Source organism: Orcinus orca, chromosome 3, assembly GCF_937001465.1.
Source record: "Orcinus orca chromosome 3, mOrcOrc1.1, whole genome shotgun sequence".
Lineage (NCBI taxonomy): Eukaryota > Metazoa > Chordata > Mammalia > Artiodactyla > Delphinidae > Orcinus > Orcinus orca.
In genome coordinates, this window is record NC_064561.1 from 30,450,159 (window position 1) to 30,467,523 (window position 17,365).

General features: G+C 46.6%; 1 protein-coding gene across 1 annotated transcript in view; it reads right to left on the bottom strand.

Annotated features, from left to right (window-relative positions):
• The window catches only part of WWC1 (WW and C2 domain containing 1), a 150,064-nt gene that overhangs the window by 49,365 nt on the left and 83,334 nt on the right, over window positions 1-17,365 (bottom strand). The window contains exons 3-5 of the mRNA XM_004271974.4: window positions 15,312-15,515; window positions 5,769-5,845; window positions 4,188-4,267 (exon numbers count right to left, since the gene is read on the bottom strand). Of these exons, the coding sequence (XP_004272022.2) occupies window positions 4,188-4,267; window positions 5,769-5,845; window positions 15,312-15,515 (361 nt within the window). The remainder of the gene's footprint in view (window positions 1-4,187; window positions 4,268-5,768; window positions 5,846-15,311; window positions 15,516-17,365) is intronic.

Consider the following 17,365-nt stretch of genomic DNA (forward strand, 5'->3'; position numbering starts at 1 on the left):
ATCCTTGGGAGCTTCCTAGCTGATCCAGGCCCTACACACAGGTTCGTTCTGATGGGGCACGATGGGAGTAAAAAAGCGAAGGGGAACGGTGTCGTTTTCTGAAGGTCAGACAAATCAGAGGTGGTGGGGAGCCCAGCCCTCTGGGGAAGGAGGGCTGTGCTGTGGAAAAGGTTCTGAAGGGCAGAGAGAAAATTTAACTGCTTCACACTTTCATCAAAGGCTAGGGCCGAGGTTTCAGTTCCCGGGGAAGAAAAGGAAGTTTTACAGGCTATGGGAACACCACAAACCCATTATTTCAGGATGAGAAACCACTCATAGGCATTCCTTTCTGGTTTCCTGCTAGAGGCCAAAGTGTCCTGGGCTAAAAATAACCTGACTGGGGAATCACAGGTTGCCATCCTGGCCTCATTGTCGGGGCCTGTAGGCAGGGGAGTGGGTTGGTAGGGGGTGGGGGGAAGATGCGGTCTCAGCTCGGCCCTCCCCCTTCTGTGATTTCAGCCTCCTCCGTGTGGGGAAGACAAAGCCCCAGTTATGTCTTCCCACTAAAAATAGCCTGTCTGTTCCTTTCGAGGACTTGGGCCTGGGCAAGCCCGCCCGGTCGGCTAAGACTGGTCTCAGATTTAGTTTGAAAAATTAGTCTACAGGGAGCTTTTCCCAGCAGAGCCGAGTGTCTGGGACCGGAGATGGCCCTGCCCCAAATGGGAAAGGGGTGCAGGGGAGACGCGGTTTGCTTGAATAGGGCTGGGGGCTCTGGGGAAGGGTCTGTGCCCGGCTGTCCTCTGCCAACAGGGGGAGGGTGGCTTTGAATCCTCAGGAAGGGACAGACGTGGTCTGTCTGCCGGGCCTCAGGCTCCCCAGGCGCCTTCTACCTGATGGCTCTCGGCGGCCTTAGCAACCCAGCCTCTGGAATCTGGCTCCAGAGAGTAGCCGGGAGAAGGAACACTCTTAGGACTGGGGAGCGGGGGAGGAGAACAAAGGGTTACCATTATGCACCCAGTGAATGAATCTTTTTTTTTTTTTTTTAAGGGAAAGAAAAGTTGCGTGGTTGGTGGGAAGGAGAGGGTGTGTTTTAGGATTTCCAAATTACACAGCTGTCCTTTCTCGCAGTACTTGAGAGAGTCACACACCCGGCAGCCACAGGGCAGCCAGAGAGACGCAAGGCAAAGGCTCTGACGGCGGCCGACTCCTCTTGGACTTGTCCAGACAACCCTCACCTGGGCAGGGTGGCCCTGGGGACATGCAGAAAGATGCTGTCCTGCCCTCCTCCTCCCACGGGGCTGGTGGGCCTAGACTTCCCTGTTGATGAGGGCTCAGGGCAGCTGACAGGGCCAAATCCCAAGCTTTGGGCTTGAGTTTTCTTTTCAGGCTCCTCTACGAGGTATGCTTCAATCCTCAGCCACCTTTTTGCTTTTTAAAACTGGGTTTGCTGACCATGAAGTGAACAAAGGGATGAGTTTCAGCTTCCCCCAGGTTCTGAAAAGAGAGGAGGCCACGAAGTGACTGGGTCATCCCCCACTAGACACTGAAAAGGGTCCCAAGCGAGAGGGTAAGGGGCCTGATGTTTTCTGGGTCTGGGGAGGGGGTCATCTGGGATGATACCAGGAAGGGAGGTATTAACACACGAGCTTCAAAATCCAAGAGTCCCGGGTTCCAAACCAAGCTCTGACGCTCACAAGCTAGGGGGTCTCGCAGGTCTATTTTCAGCCCCATCAGTGAGGCAGAATAAAAACTGCTCTTAAAGGGAGTAGAGACGAGGAGACGGGTACACAAGCACATACCCAGCGCGGCCTCGAGCCCAGGGAGGACGCAGAGTTCATCTGAGTTCCTTCCCAAGCGCAGGCAGGCAAGTAGCTAGAGGTCACCACCCTCTTCCGCTCACTGGGCTCTCCCTATGTGCCAGGCAGAGTCACGCGCTCCATGTGGATTTTCCAATTCAATGTTTACAATAACTTATTTTTCAGATAAAGAAACAGGAGCTCAAGGGGGTTAAGCCACTTTTCCACGTTCCCAGGGAACTGAGATTTGAACCTGGGCCATCTGTCCCTTGCGGCAACATCCCTAACCCTCTCTGCCAAGGTGCCCATTAAAGCAGAATGGTTTCACTTCTTCCACAGTGAACACGGGGCCGGCTTCCGGCGAGGAGTGTGGGTAGCCAGAGCCGCGATGCAGTCTTATCTGGGCCCCATATCAAACGGGCGGGCGAGGGAAGGGGAAAGAAAGGAGACTTGTCTTCGGGGTTTCAGCGTCAGCTTACCAAGCAACAAGAATTTTCAATGCTGCTGCAGGGTGACAAAGTGGTAAAACAGGTTTGTGGTGGCTCGGAGGATAATGGGAAGTGTTTTAACCCGAAGCTCCAGAGGATCCCAGAGTGGGGAGGAGTGGGGAGGCGGGAGAGGAAAGGGAAGGGCACCTGCGCTGAGAGTGAGTAGCCCTTAAACTATGTGCTCAGAAGCTGCTCCACTAAGGAATTTTCTGAAGTCACAGTACTGCCCTCAACTGTCCTTGGCACCACTGGTGATTACGAAGACGTGTAAAGCATGGCCCCTTGTCCTAATGAGACTAGGACCCGGTTTGAGAGACGGGATTGGCATATGTATATATACCTACCGAAATAATATATATCTATGTAAACACAAATATATAAATACAAAGCCATAATACAGAACACAAAAAGGTACTCTACACAATCTATAATCCAAAGCCATACTTCCTTCTACCCTGTGTTCTGGGATAGTTGTGATAACTCACCCGGGCGGGGGTGGGGGTGGGGGTGGGGCGGGGTTTGGGGAGTGGGGAGATGTGAATAAGAACCAACCGGCCCCTCGACGGGTGGTTACAGTTTGCTCGATTAATTGGACTTGGAGACAGACACCCAAAGGCTCGGGGCTGTGGCCACAGAGTGGTGAAGAGTGGACTGAGGTCCCGGGAATGAGGTAAAGGTACAGTCAGGGCTTCCCTGGAGGCACAGTGGTTGAGAGTCCGCCTGCCGATGCAGGGGACACAGGTTCGTGCCCCAGTCCGGGAAGATCCCACATGCCGTGGAGCGGCTGGGCCCGTGAGCCATGGCCGCTGAGCCTGTGCATCCGGAGCCTGTGCTCCGCAACGGGAGAGGCCACAACAGTGAGAGGCCCGCATACAGCAAAAAAAAAAAAAAAAAAAAAAAAAAGGTACAGTCAGGGAGAGTGAAACAGCAAGTGTCTACAGAAGCTGCTGTCTGCACAGAGGTGGCCTCTCTGGGAATCCAAGTGGACGTCCCTTAGAACAGAGACACCTACTGGCTGTACTCCTTGGAGCTCCACGAGGGCTACCAGGCACCTCTGTAATGACCATCCCGTAAGCCCATCAGATGTACTGAACGTGACTCAATGCACAAGTCTCGATGATCCCCCTGGCTAACAATGACAATAAGCTCTTAGGGGCACTGACTATGTGCCCATCTATACAATGGGCTCAGCTAAAAGAGCACTGCTTATTGAGTTGTGATGAGGTCACCCGTGCAGAAACACTGAAAGTCCTCCCTGGCACAGAGTATCTGCTCAACAAGTCTTAGCTAGTATGATCATGAAAGTGACAATGAAGACATCTTCTCTAAGGAAACAACAGAGCTGTATCTTGCTTGGCTGCAAGTCAGCTTCTAAAAGTGAAAATTACATTTGGTCAAAGTTCTGGAAACCCCTGCAGTCACACATAAGCACAGCATGCACGGCATGGTGCCCACTCTCCTCATAATTCGTTTGTTGTGGAAGAGATCCTTGTTCCTTCTGGGGAGCTCACTAGCTGAAGTCGTTGCTCACTTTTAGGGGCCATGGAAAGAGGCGGTTTTGTTTGTGTGCGTATCAGACTCTCCCGGATCTACTGGAGGGGATGAGACTGCTGCACAGAAATGCCCAACGATGCTTGTTTCTATGACCGGCTGGCAAAACTCAACTGAATGGAACAGACTTTAACGCTTCGGGAATTCAGAGGACGATGAGAACCAGGTGGTCTGAAATGATTCCCCTTTTCTCTTTCCAAACCTCAATGTTGGGTGACAGTAAATGCCAGTGGAATAGAACGGGAACCGAATGATTAGAGAGCCCCATTTCGAGCAGGATGGAGAGAGACTGAAGGGGAGGGGGACAGAGAGGACAGGAGGGGAGCACGGCTTGGGGGCAATCCCCATGCCCCACACTGCAGGGTGGACTTACTTCTTCAGTGTCTGAAAGCCACGCTCTTTGAACTGTAGCTCCTGCTGGAGGTGAGCCATCTCTCTCTTCAGCTTGTTAACCTGGATGGCAGAAGACCACACACGGGGCCGGGTCAGAGGTTGGTATCAATCCAGAGTCCCCCACCGCCCCTGCATAATGATCAGGTCAACATCCCTCGGGGCCCCCTCACTGATGTCGCCTGGGTCTCAGCAGCTGCGCATTCGGTTGGCATCCCAGTCCAGCTGTCCTGCAGGTCATTCCTAGCTGCCCTTGCGCCAGAGAAACAGGAAGCGGACAGGAGCTGGCTAACCTCTTTCATGCCACCTCACCTCTGTGAGCCTCCCCTTCCTATTCTGACAGATGAGGAGAACAGCAATTTCCTGGGTCGTGCATTACTTAAAGCAGGCACTGGATATGCTAGTGCATGGAGGTAAGAGGCAACGTGGTAACTTTACAGGCAAGACACGGCCAGGGAGCCAGCTTCAGCCTGCAGGATTGCTTTGTTTGGCTTGCAGTGCGATTAAATTTTTAAAAATTAGTTGCTAATGATTAAATATTGAGATGTTTCATATACTTGGCCTAGATATACAGTTCTTTTCTAAAAATACTGGAAGATCTGCCAATGCGGAGCCTACATTCCAGCATGGCCATAAGAGCGTAGGGCTGAAATTCCACTACCCCTTTAGACAGGGCCCACCCACTAGGCTACACAGTCCCCACTACTCCCTACTGCCTCACTGCCAGCCCCCGCCCCCCTTTCATGCGTTCTTGCAGGCATCTGAATTTGTAGGACCTATGTGAAGGTGCACTAAACCGGTGTTCACAACACTGACTTCACCTTGAGCAAGTCATTTGACGGCTGATCCTCCGTTTCCACATCAGTCAAGGGGGAATAAAAATATCTCTCCCCCTAAGGTAATCAGGAAGTAATCAAATACAGTACTGCAGAATAAGCAGTGGTTAGCAAGGCAGCATCTTTTTTTTTTTTTAAGATCTTTCTGATGTGGACCATTTTTAAAGTCTTCATTGAATTTGTTACATTATTGCTTCTGTTTTATGTTTTCGGTTTCTCAGCCGCTAGGCATGTGGGATCTTAGCTCCCCGCCTAGCGATCAAACCCCAGCCACCTGCATAGGAAGGCGAAGTCGTAACCACTGGGCTGCCAGGGAAGTCCCAGCAAAATAGCTCCTTACACTAAAAACTTTAAAGTAAGCCTTGAGTCCCTGTGACCTTGGGCAAGTCACTTAGTCCCCCCCTAAGCCACTGTCGGCTCATCTTCAAAATGCAGATATCGACAGTGGCTACTTCATGGGGCTGTCTCAAGGGCATGACGTAGAACTCGTGAAGCATTTAGGGCTACTCCTGGCATAGAGTGAGTGCTTGAGAAAGGGTGGCTGCTATCACCATTACTATTACAGAAACGATGGCTACTACTGCTACTATTGTCATTATTTAGAATCTTGTTAGTCAGCACTGGCTGCCGCTGCCTGGTTGAAGCATCTCCTCTGCTCTTGTGGGTAGGCTAGTAGCCTAAGGCTGCCTCAGTGACCCCCATCAATAGTATAAGCAAAGAGGACCTACCCGGGATTTTGCTGTGGCAATTTCAGCCTTCAGGATCTCAGGGTCATACTTAGAGCTGGATGACGAACCGGAGACCACTGCAAGGAAAAAGAAAAAAAAATCTTCTATAGAAGAAACACATTTTGGTCAAGTTGGCTTATTTGGCCATCTAGGTAAACCCAGAAAGGAATGACGACTAGTGAGCAACCTGAATGTCCAACAAAGGGGAATCTGTCAAATAAATACGGTACACATATAAAATGGGGACTATACAACTTAAGTGATTTAAAACGATGGTGCTGAAGGATACTGAACATTTGGGAAATGTCCAAAACTTACTGTTATATAAAAACAATAATTTACAAAAAATCACAAAGAAGGAATAAGTTAAATTTGTAAAATATACACAGTTAACAAATACACACACACACACACACACACACACACACACACATCTGGAAAAAGACCAGAGAGAAATATAGCAAGAAGATAATACTGCTATCTAGAGAGATTTGAATGATGAATAACATTCATTTTCGTCTTTGTATTTTTCTGTCTTTGCTACATTTTCTAACACAAACATACAATTTTTAATCAGAAGGAATTACTAAAAATATTTATTGCACTCTACAATATTAATGTACATTTGAAAAGGAAAATAAATTACCTGTAACACTATCACCCTAATACAATTACCTTCTCTCCAAGTTACCATCCAACGTTTATCTACAGTTCTATCATGTACAGTCATACCTCAGAGATACTATGGGTTTGGTTCCAGACCACCGTAATAAAGCGATTATCGCAATAAAGTGATTATTGCAATGAAGCGAGTCACACGAATTTTTCTGTTTTCCAGTGCCTAAAAGATCTATGTTTACACTATACTGCAGTCTATTAAGTGTGCAATAGCATTATGCCTAAAAAAAGTACATATCTTAATTAAAAAATACTTTATTGCTAAAGAATGCTAACCATCACCTGACAACGCCAGGTTGCCACAAACTTTCAGTTTGTAAAAACCACAATCTGTGAAGTGTCAATGAGGTATGCCTTTAGCTGTAATCTTACTGCGTTTTAAAAGCAGTATTTCTTTGTGTCTTGATAAAGGATTTTAAGGCTTACAAAAATGGACACAACAGAGTGATCCATTTAAAGTAAGGAAAATGAGGGCTTCCCTGGTGGTGCAGTGGTTGAGAGTCCGCCTGCCGATGCAGGGGACACGGGTTCGTGCCCCGGTCTGGGAAGATCCCGCATGCTGCGGAGCGGCTGGGCCCGTGAGCCATGGCCGCTGAGCCTGCGCGTCCGGAGCCTGTGCTCCGCAACGGGAGAGGCCACAGCAGTGAGAGGCCTGCGTACCGCAAAAAAAAAAAAAAAAAAAAAAAAAAGTAAGGAAAATGAGACAAGGGACAATGAAAGTGAGGAAGCCAGTGGCATGAGATTAGAGCTCACTGCATACCATGAGGTCCCACTTCCTGACCCGCGGCCACAGACCTGGCTCTGAGCTTTCTACCTGCTGATGTGAGGAGGAAAATCGGCCCCATGTAAGAGTCACTGTGTCTTTAAGGTAAACACAGCCCCACTGTTCAGGAAAGGGACAGTCATTCTTGGGAGACAGGCCAGAGAAGCGTTTCTCCCAAGTCCTTAATCCCATACTCTGAGCAATTTCATCACCTCCCCTTTCCACTTAACATCACCTGCTGGGACCTGAATTTTTCTGAGGCTAGAGAGGCTTATTTGGAGATTGCTAGCAATTTTCAGTGTCTGGAGGTAGAAGGGACAGTCATGAAGGAGACGCTGCTCTGCTCTTTGGATTTGGTTAAAATACCTGAGCGGACCTTTTGATTATGCATAAGGAAAGTTAAAGTTAAAATGGAACACTGGGAAGTTTGGGAAACAAAACTGCCCTGCAGAGTAACTGACAAGTCATTCTGCACCATGGGTAGCATTACGTCTCTGCAGAGTTTGCAATGATGGTGGTGATGAAGAGAATGAGGATGAGGATGGAAGCCAGGCTTTACCAGAAGAGATGAGTGGCCGGAACACCTGAACAGGGAGGACCTCGGAGACCTCGTCGTGAGCATGGAACAGGGACTCCAGACACACGTTTTGTTTCCAATTTGAAGCTTTCATTTTCTGCACTCTGGTCTTTGCTGGACTTAGGGATCTCAGGGGAGGGACCTAGCTGCTGGATCCACAGCTGGAGGTACTGACTTAAGCAAATTCCCCAGATAGGCACTTTTGGAAAAATTTTAAGGTAATTAACAATCGTTACCCACCGATTGGCAGTGCAAACATGGTAAAAAGACAAGAAGAGTCATCAGTGAGGAAATAAGATGGGGATACAGCTAAAATGGGGGGTGCCCGTTCCGTGAGCACCCCGTCCTGCTAAACACCCTGCTCATCGGTGCTGCTGGATGGGGGGTCTACACTAGGGGGAAGTGCTGGGGGGAGTTGTTAGCAGACTGGGAGAGCCTGTGAAGCATGGCAAGTCCTGGCCCTAAGAAGGAGAGGGTCGCCGTGGGGATCAGCGCTGCCAGGGCTGATTGTGGAAAGTGAGTGTGTTCCATGGGCACATTTAGAAACCTTCCAGGGAAGGGAACCCAAAAAAGAACAGACTCTGCCAACTGGGCCAGCAGGGGCTGGAATTATTACCCTCTGGAGAATCACTGTGAAATGCACTGTTTATACCCAAAGCTGCTGAAGTGGGATGTGGCCTGTTATTTTATTTTATTTTTTTGCGGTACGCGGGCCTCTCACTGTTGTGGCCTCTCCCGTTGCGGAGCACAGGCTCCGGACGCGCAGGCTCAGCAGCCATGGCTCACGGGCCCAGCCGCTCTGCGGCATGTGGGATCTTCCCGGACCGAGGCACGAACCCGTGTCCCCTGCATTGGCAGGCGGACTCTCAACCACTGCGCCACCAGGGAAGCCCGTGGCCTGTTATTTTTTAAATAAACTTTTTGTTGAAGTGAAAAATACATGCGAGAATGGAAAAGTACACAAATCATGTGTGCAGCTTGATAAATTTTCACAAAAGAAACACACTCAAGTGACCAGCACCCCAATCAAGAAATAGGTCATCAGCTTCCTTTCTGTGTCCATGTCCCCTCACTAACCCACAACAAAATAATTTTAAATTCAAACAGGTGTGCCTTCAAGGTGACACCTTTTTATAGGTTTAATTTTTAGTTTTTATTCAAGTTATATATGAACAGTTTAACAGTATATATAAAATACTATATATTTTATACACCCAAGATTTGCTATAAAAAAAAGAGCATTCCCCAATCCGCTTATCTCACTCATGAAAAAGGAACTGTTTCAACAGGTTCAGCCAGTTTCTTGGGTGCCCACCCGTGTGAGTCTGTTAATATGCATGTTTCGCTGTTTCTTGATTTTTTTCAGTCTTAGGCATGATTTATTCACTTCTCTCTCTGGAGGATGGAGTGTTAGCTTCACTCCCTTTCTCGGCCCCTACCCCACACAGGACACCCCTCCCAGCTTCTCATCAGATAACTCTGGCGAGAGCAACCTTCAGTGTTTGCATTACTTTTACACTGCAAACACTATTCAGGGCCGAGGCATATAGCCAACTTTGCCTACTTTTTCTTTCCAGCACAGTTTTTGGGTTGTTTTTCCTAGAGTTAATAATGATCATTTTTATGCGTGCCTACTTTCCACAAATTTAACACTGATTCAGCTTCACACTTGGCCAGTTATCTAAATCTCCTCTCACAGAGTTCCTCTCTTGGGCTCTGTCTCGCAAGGCATGTGCCAGTGCACTCTCTCTGCACAGCTGGCATCCTGAGACCCCCCCTCCTTGCCTCCTTCTCTCCTCCTCCCTAAATACCATGTTTCCCCCTCTGTGACTACCCCCTCATTTTGGCAGAATATCACTTCCAGGAGCTTCCTGAGAAAGGACCCATGAAGGAAATAAACTTTTGGAAAACTTGCATGTCTAAAAAGATCGTTATTCTAGCCGGCCCTCGATTAAAGGTAGTCTTGCTGGATATAGACTTCTCAGTCGGAAATGAATTTCCTTAAAAGTGTGAATGCATCGCTCCATTGTCTTTTAGGTTTCTAGTGTTACTGTTGAGAAGCCTGGAGCTATTCTGAGTCCTGATCATTTTTGTGTGACCTGGTTTTCCTCTCTGAAAGCTTTTAGGATCTTGAATCGTTCCCAGTGTTTGAAGTTGCACAATGATATGTCTTTGGTGTGAGTTAACTTTTATCCATTGTGTTGGGTGCTCACTGAGCTCTTTCAATCTAAAAGCTCTCCTCTATCAGTTCTGGGAAATTTTTCTGCATTATGTCACTGATGCTTCTTCCCCTCTGTTTCTTCTGCTCTATCTGGAGCTTTTATTGCTCAGATAGAGTTCTTGGCCTGATGGTCTTTTTTTCCATCTCATTTTATTTTTGTTCTGCTTTTTAGAAAACTTTCTGTTTTACCTTCCAGGCTTCCTGTGGATTTTTCATTTCTACTCTCATAGTTTAATTTCCTAAGGCTCTTCTGTGTTCTCTGAAGACTCCTTTTTTTTTTTTTCTTAATAAAATGTAGCATCCTGTTTTAGTTGCATGGTTGTGTAGCTTCTCTCGATGTTTTCTTCTCCACGCATATTCCCTGTTTCCTACAAGGGCTCCCTATCACCATGTGTTTGTTTTAATCTCTATTGTTCATGTTAGAGGCTTTCCATGGATGTCTGGAATCTCAGCTGTCTGCTCACACTTAAGACTGGGGGCCCAAAAAGCTGGCTGGAGTGGAGCTTGTTGATGATGGGTTACATGATTGACTGTGGGTTATTTGGGATGTGATTTGGCTGGTCTGTTTCATCTAGGAATCCTGTCAGTGTCTTTACATCTTTTCTCTTCACATCTCTTTTCTCTGAAGAGAAGAGACTCCGATTCCCCACTCTTCTACTGTCTAGCCTGCAGGGTAATAGCCTGGCACCCTTCTGGGAGTCAAGTGGTACAGGCGGGCTGGGGTCTCAATCCTCAAGTCCATGTTCACTTAATCACCATGTTTTCAGTATGATGCACCTCAAAAAAAGAAACCTCCAATTTTTCCCCACGTTGGGGATGAGCAGTGGCCTGGTGGCACTGATCTGGGAAGGAGATCTGGTGGTCTGTGTCTCAGGAACAACTCTCCTCCCATCTTCTTTCAGGCCCTCCTCACTTCACTTCCACGCTGAGACAGCCACTCCCTCCAATTCCCGAGGCTTTTGCACGTGCTCCAGGTAGACTAGAGGCCTGTTTTTTCCCTCACTATCAGCCCATTTTCTCTTTTCTCCACTCTATCAGACAGGCTGCCACCTGACCTTCTGCTTTCCAGCCTCCATATTTTACCGCTGTTCTCTTCTCTCCAAGTCTCCCTGTCCTTGTACATGTATGCCATAAAAACCTCTTATCTGATATTTTCTTAGTTTCAGGAATGAGTGAAAGCACGTGGGTGGTTCAACTGGCATTTTTAGCTGCAAGGCTCCCAGTGATTGATTTTTCAAATGGGAAACCAAGGCGCGGAGGAGGAAGGAGCATGGTGAGGTCCCAAAGAACCCAGCTCTCCCAAGTTCTCATCTTTCAGAGGATGGAGGGACCCCAGTAGAGCCCCCAAACCTTAGAATTTGACTGGCTGACTTGGATTAAATGAAGAGAACTGGTTTTGAGGTCAGATACTCCTGGGTATAAAAGCTATTCCTGCCACTTTTTACCAGTGTGACCTTGGGGAAGATACTTTTCCTCTCTGGGCCTCAGTTTTATTTGTAAAATGGGAACAACAATACCTTGCAAAATTGTGTGTGCGTGTGTGTGCGTGTGTGTGTGTGTGTGTGTATGTGTGCGTGTAGCAAGGTTACTTTAAACATAAGTAGAGTGCCGGCATATTGCCCTCCAGAAATTTAATAGGTGTACATTAAATGTGAGTTCTCTTCTCCTTCCCCACGGAGCTAGAGATTGCGCCAGAGATGACAACAAAGCCTCCATCCCCAGGGCAGGGCCCCACCTGCAGCCACAGCCCTACAGCAGCCAAGGCAAGGTGGCAAAACTCTCACAAGCCCCAGCAGATCATCTGAGTTAGAGGGAGGCATGTTACCTCACCGGTCTATCAACATGCTGGAGAGCTTGACTTGGAAGGCAAACCTGGCTTATAAAATCCAAAGAAAGTCATGAGGAGCCTTGGGTCATGCCTATTTCACTGGGATGCTTGGACTGGGCCATCCCTCACTGGTTTGCATCTTAGGACTAGTGATCCGAGATGACTCCTTCTTTAACATTCAAAATGATGGTGTCTTGGGACTTCCCTGGCGGTCCAGTGGTTAAGACCCCGAGCTTCCAATGTAGGAGACACAGGTTCGATCCCTGGTCAGGGAACTAAGATCCCACAGACACTGGAGACACGTCTCCAGACACTGCCCTAGGGGGGCAAAATTGCCCCCGGCCAAAAACCACTGGTCTAGATAAACCACTTAGTGCAATTTCCTTAGAACATATTAATGGCTCAATAAATATTATCTTGACAGGAAATACATTTTGAGAATGTCAACTCTGGAGCTGGACTGCTGGGGTTCAAATCCAGGATATGTAACTTCCTAACTAGCCGTGTAACTTTGCACAAGTGATGCAGCTTCTCTCTGCCTCAAATTCTTCATCTATAAAATTGACATAATAATAGTATCACATTGAGGTGTTATGGGGCTTAATTTAGTTAAATACAAAGTATTTGGAATAGTAGTTGTCACATTCTTAAGCTCGCAATAAATAATAACAATATTTATTTGATATTATTAATTCATTGGCATTTGAAACGACAAAGATTTTTAACTGATCCCTGGAACCAATAAGAATAAATACATGATTCGTGGTAGGAATTGATACAGTCCTATCATATGACTTCGGATGCTACTAAATGCTCCATCAAGGTTCAAAAACACCATCATTTTGGTTTTTCTTTTTCTTTTTTTTTTTTTTTGGCCTCGCCACGCCAAAAAAGCCCTCCTCTACCTCTTTGAATCTGAGTTTCACGAGCAATATTAATATCTCCCTCCAGGGCTCTGGTAAGAATAATGCTATACACTGAATTTGTCCCCCCCAAATTCATATGTTGAAGCCCTAATGCCTAATGTGATGGTATTTGGAGAAGGGGCCTTTGGGAGGTAATTAGGGTTAGATGAGGTCATGAGGGTGGGGCCCTCATGATGGGATTAGTGACCTTATAAGAAGAAACACCAGCAGCTTGCTGTTTCTCTTTCTCTCTCTGTGCCCCGTGAAGACACAGTGAGAAGTCAGGAAGAGGGGTCTCACCAGAACCCATCCATACTGACATCCTGACCTCAGACTTCCAGCCTCCAGAACTGTGGGAAAATAAATGTCTGTGTTGAAGCCACCCACTCTGTGGTATTTTGTTATGGCAGCCCCCAGCTGACTAAGATAGATTAAGTGCTAAAACCCTCATGATGATCTCTAGGACATTATTTGACCTAGAAATAGCTAATGAGTGTAATCCAGTTCTTTTCTATAATCTGAGGTTGTTTTTTTTTTCTTGAATTGCCAAGGAACGGGGCGGGGCTGGGACAGTGAATAAACCACTCACAGTCCTCCTCCCAGACCAAACTTCTCAAAGACAGGGGTAGTGTTTAAGGACCCAGCCAAGCCACGGACACCCTGACACTGTGGCCTAATGCTGGCCCTTTGGCCCACAATGCAGGTGTTGTTGTGACAGACGGAACTTATATGTTTGCAACTTATCACCTCTTGCCAGCTGTAAGACCCTGGGCATGTTATTGGTCTTCTCTAGGCTGCAGATTCCTTATCTGTTACAGGAGGATATTAACTGTGCTTGCCCATAGAACTGTTACGAGAATTAACTGAAATAACATATTCAGACTGCAGGCTAGCATGTAGTAAGCACTCATTAAACATAGGAAAATATTAGTTATTAAAAAGAGTGGTAGGGGGCTTCCCTGGTGGCGCAGTGGTTGAGAGTCTGCCTGCCGATGCAGGGGACGTGGGTTCGTGTCCCGGTCCGGGAAGATCCCACATGCCGTGGAGCGGCTGGGCCCGTGAGCCATGGCTGTGGAGCCTGCGCGTCCGGAGCCTGTGCTCCGCAACAGGAGAAGCCACAACAGTGAGAGGCCCGCGTACCGCAAAAAAACAAACAAACAAACAAAAAAACAGTGGTAGGGACTTCCCTGGTGGTCCAGTGGTAAAGAACCTGCCTTCCAATGCAGGGGACGTGGGTTCAATCCCTGGTTGGGGAACAAAGATCCCACATGCCGCAGGGCAACTAAGCCCATGCACCACAACTACTGAGCCACACGCCTCAACTAGAGAGCCTGCGTGCCGCAAACTACAGAGCCCTTGCGTTCTGGAGCCCCCACGCCACAACTAGAGAGAGAAAACCTGCACACTACTGCTAGAGAGAAGCCCGTGCACCACGATGAAAGATTCTGCATGCCTCAACAAAGATCCCACGTGCTGACGCAGCCAAAAAAATAAAAAATAAGAGAAAATAAATATTATTTAAAAAATTTTAAATTTCTAAAAAGTTAAAAAAAAAAGTGGTAAAATACCAAAAAAAAAAAAACCCTCAACACATCAGAAAAGGTCAACGGGCTCCTTGAAAGCTACTGATCTGGCATCTCCCTATGTTGGGAATGAGGACTGGGGACCCTGGCATGCCTCTTCTCCTCCTGCAGAAACCAGGGAGACAGGAAATCTCCTCCACTCAGAAATACCGACAGCAGCATATAAGCAGATGTACTGTGATACGTGTTATGAACAAAATAAAGAGAGAGCCATTACAGAGGCTAATGCTGGGGAAGGGAGTCTGTGGATGGGGATGTCAGAAGCAAACCTCTCAGAGGACATGACCTGAAGGAAGAGACTGGAAGGGTGAGAAGGAGCCAGCTGTGCAAACAGACCAATAGAAAAGCTTCCTAGGCAGGGGAGCAGCAATTCAAAAGCCCCAAGGTGGAAAGGTGCGGGGCAGGCGAGGGGAGCACGATGTACGTACTCAGTGCATCTGGAGCCTAGTGAATGAGAGCCTGCAATGAGGTGGGAGTGGCCAGCAGGAGCCTGATCACGTGTGACTGTGTGGGCTATGGAAAGAGCAATGGGACAAAATACACATAACATAAAACTTACCACTTTAACTATTTTAAAATATACAGCTGAAGGGCATTAAAGACATTCGTACTGTTGTGCAGCCATCACCACCATCCATCTCCAGAACTTTTTCATCTTCCCAAACTGAAACTATCCATTAACCAAGAACTCCCCACTGCCCCCAGCCACTGAAGGGCTTTCAATAAGAAGACAGGTAATAAGTCTGGCATTTTGAGATGACAAATGAATGAACAGAAATGGAATGAAAATGGTAGATGAATCACTGCAAAGCACAAGTAGGAGCCGGAAAACAGTAGAGAGGGTGGTGGTTTGGACAAGGAGTGGAGATGAACGAAAATAGGTAGATCTGAGAAACGCTGAGAGGCAACAGAGGCAAGACTCAGTGTGGCCACTCCCTCCTCCCTGTAGTTGTGTTTGTGGGTGTCCTGGGGCGGGGGAGGTACTCACAGCTGACCTGGGAGCCCAGCTTGTGCTCCCAGACGGCGTGAAGCTGTTGATACTCCTGCTGCGCGAGCTCCAAGCGCTGCTGCTTCACCTGGTAGATCTCCTTTTGTGCACTCAGGGCCTCCTGGGCCACCACCAGGTAATCCTTCAGCATGTGCTCCTGCTCCCGCCGCCATTGTACCCGGGGATCCTCAATCTGAGTGGTTTCTAGAACAGACCCCAGAGACCCTAGGTTAGCACCTCACAAATGTCTGTTGAGTTGGTGGCCTGTAGAATCTACTACCAGAAAACAAAAAGCTTAATAAGTAGAAAATCACAATAAATGTGAATGGGTTAAACTTACCTATTAAACAACAGAGACTCTTCCTTTGGATTAAGCAAACAAACACACACACACACAAACCAGGATCAGTTTACAAACCTGAAGTCAGTCTGTCTGGGAACAGCCAGAGTAAGGGCCAGATATGAGTTCTAATCTAGACAGAGAGGCTCAACAACATTATAGATGCTTAAGATCATTTGTTTTGGCAAAGAGTAAAGGAAAGTAAAATAACTGATATTTCAGAGGATATGAAGAAATACTGTGTTGGAAATGTAAATTAGAACAGCCTTACTAGAAGGTTATCTGACCATGAAAATCAAGAGCCTTAAAACGTTAATACCCTTTGTCCAATAATTTCTCCTGTAGTAATTTATTATAAAAAGCAATAAATTCAGGCAAAAATGCATTTGTACAAAACCATAATAATCATCAAGCACTTATTTAATGTTTACTCTATGCCAAGCACTATTCTAATTACTTTATATCTATTTACTCCTCCAATCCTTACATTAACCCTATAGGGAAGAGTCTTTTATTACCCCCATTAAACGAAAGAGAAAACTGAGACATAAAGAGGTTAAGTGACTTGCTCAAGGTCACACAGGAAATAACTGCTCAAATAAGTATGCTATATTTACATAATACACTAAAACAGCCATTAAAAATAATGTCTTCGAAAAAAATTTTAAAAAAACCAGAAAGGTGCTTATGATATAAAAGTGAGTAGAAGTACTGGGTGCAAAACTGCATAAATAATTTTGTATTTATCAAAATACATATATACATTCTCAAAAAGATTAGGAGGAAACTTAACAAATTAACAGCAGATATGTCTTGATGGTAGGATGCCTCTTCTTCATTCTTTTTTTATTTTTTAAAATTATGTGTACAATAAATATGTACAGTGATAACTTGGGAAAAAGTCAGAAGACAAAAAAATTTTTTAAAAAGGGTAGCTGGCGGCTGAACAGATGTCAAAGAAGTCAAAACCATGTCCAAGAACCAATGCCCGTTGACTGTCAACTCCTCAGTCATTTCCCAGTTGGCGGGTGGGGTAAGGGGCGACTAACACACCGGAAATTGTATAATCACAGCCATATGGTGAATCCAGCCTGTAGACAGGTTTTTCTTAGCCCAAAGAACTTTATTAATTTTGAACTGATTACTGGTATGTAAAAACAAGGAGATTTATATATTAAAATCCCGATGTCTGGTTTTTCTTGATCATTCAGAAGCTCTGGCCACTGTGGGTCCACAATTTATCTGCCTCATTCATTTACGTCATGTGTGTGGCTCCTGAGGGCTTTGAGTTTGTACCTCCTTTTGCAGTCCCTTTAGCTCTCAATCCTCCTGAATAGGCCCCAATGAGTATTTCCAATGAAAGAAAGAAGAGACGGGAAGAATAATCCAAGAGATAGCAGGGCCACGTTCTCATGCCTGCCAATAATCACTGTGTTACAATGGGCAGGCTGCTTGACCTCTCTGAGTCTACTTTTCTAATTATAAAAGAGGATAATGGGCCCTGCCTCACTGCTTCCCAGGAAGCTGTAGCATACTTACACCCAGGTAAAGTAAACAAATGATGGTGAGAGTAAAGCCAAAACTATTCAATTCTTCAAGCTCTCCTCCTCCTTTTTTCTGGGAAAGCAAACAAGGTGAGAAGATGGCCGGCAGGGGCCAAAAAATTGCTTCCCACAAAGAAAGCTTTGCAACTCTTCAACCAAGTAAGATGGAG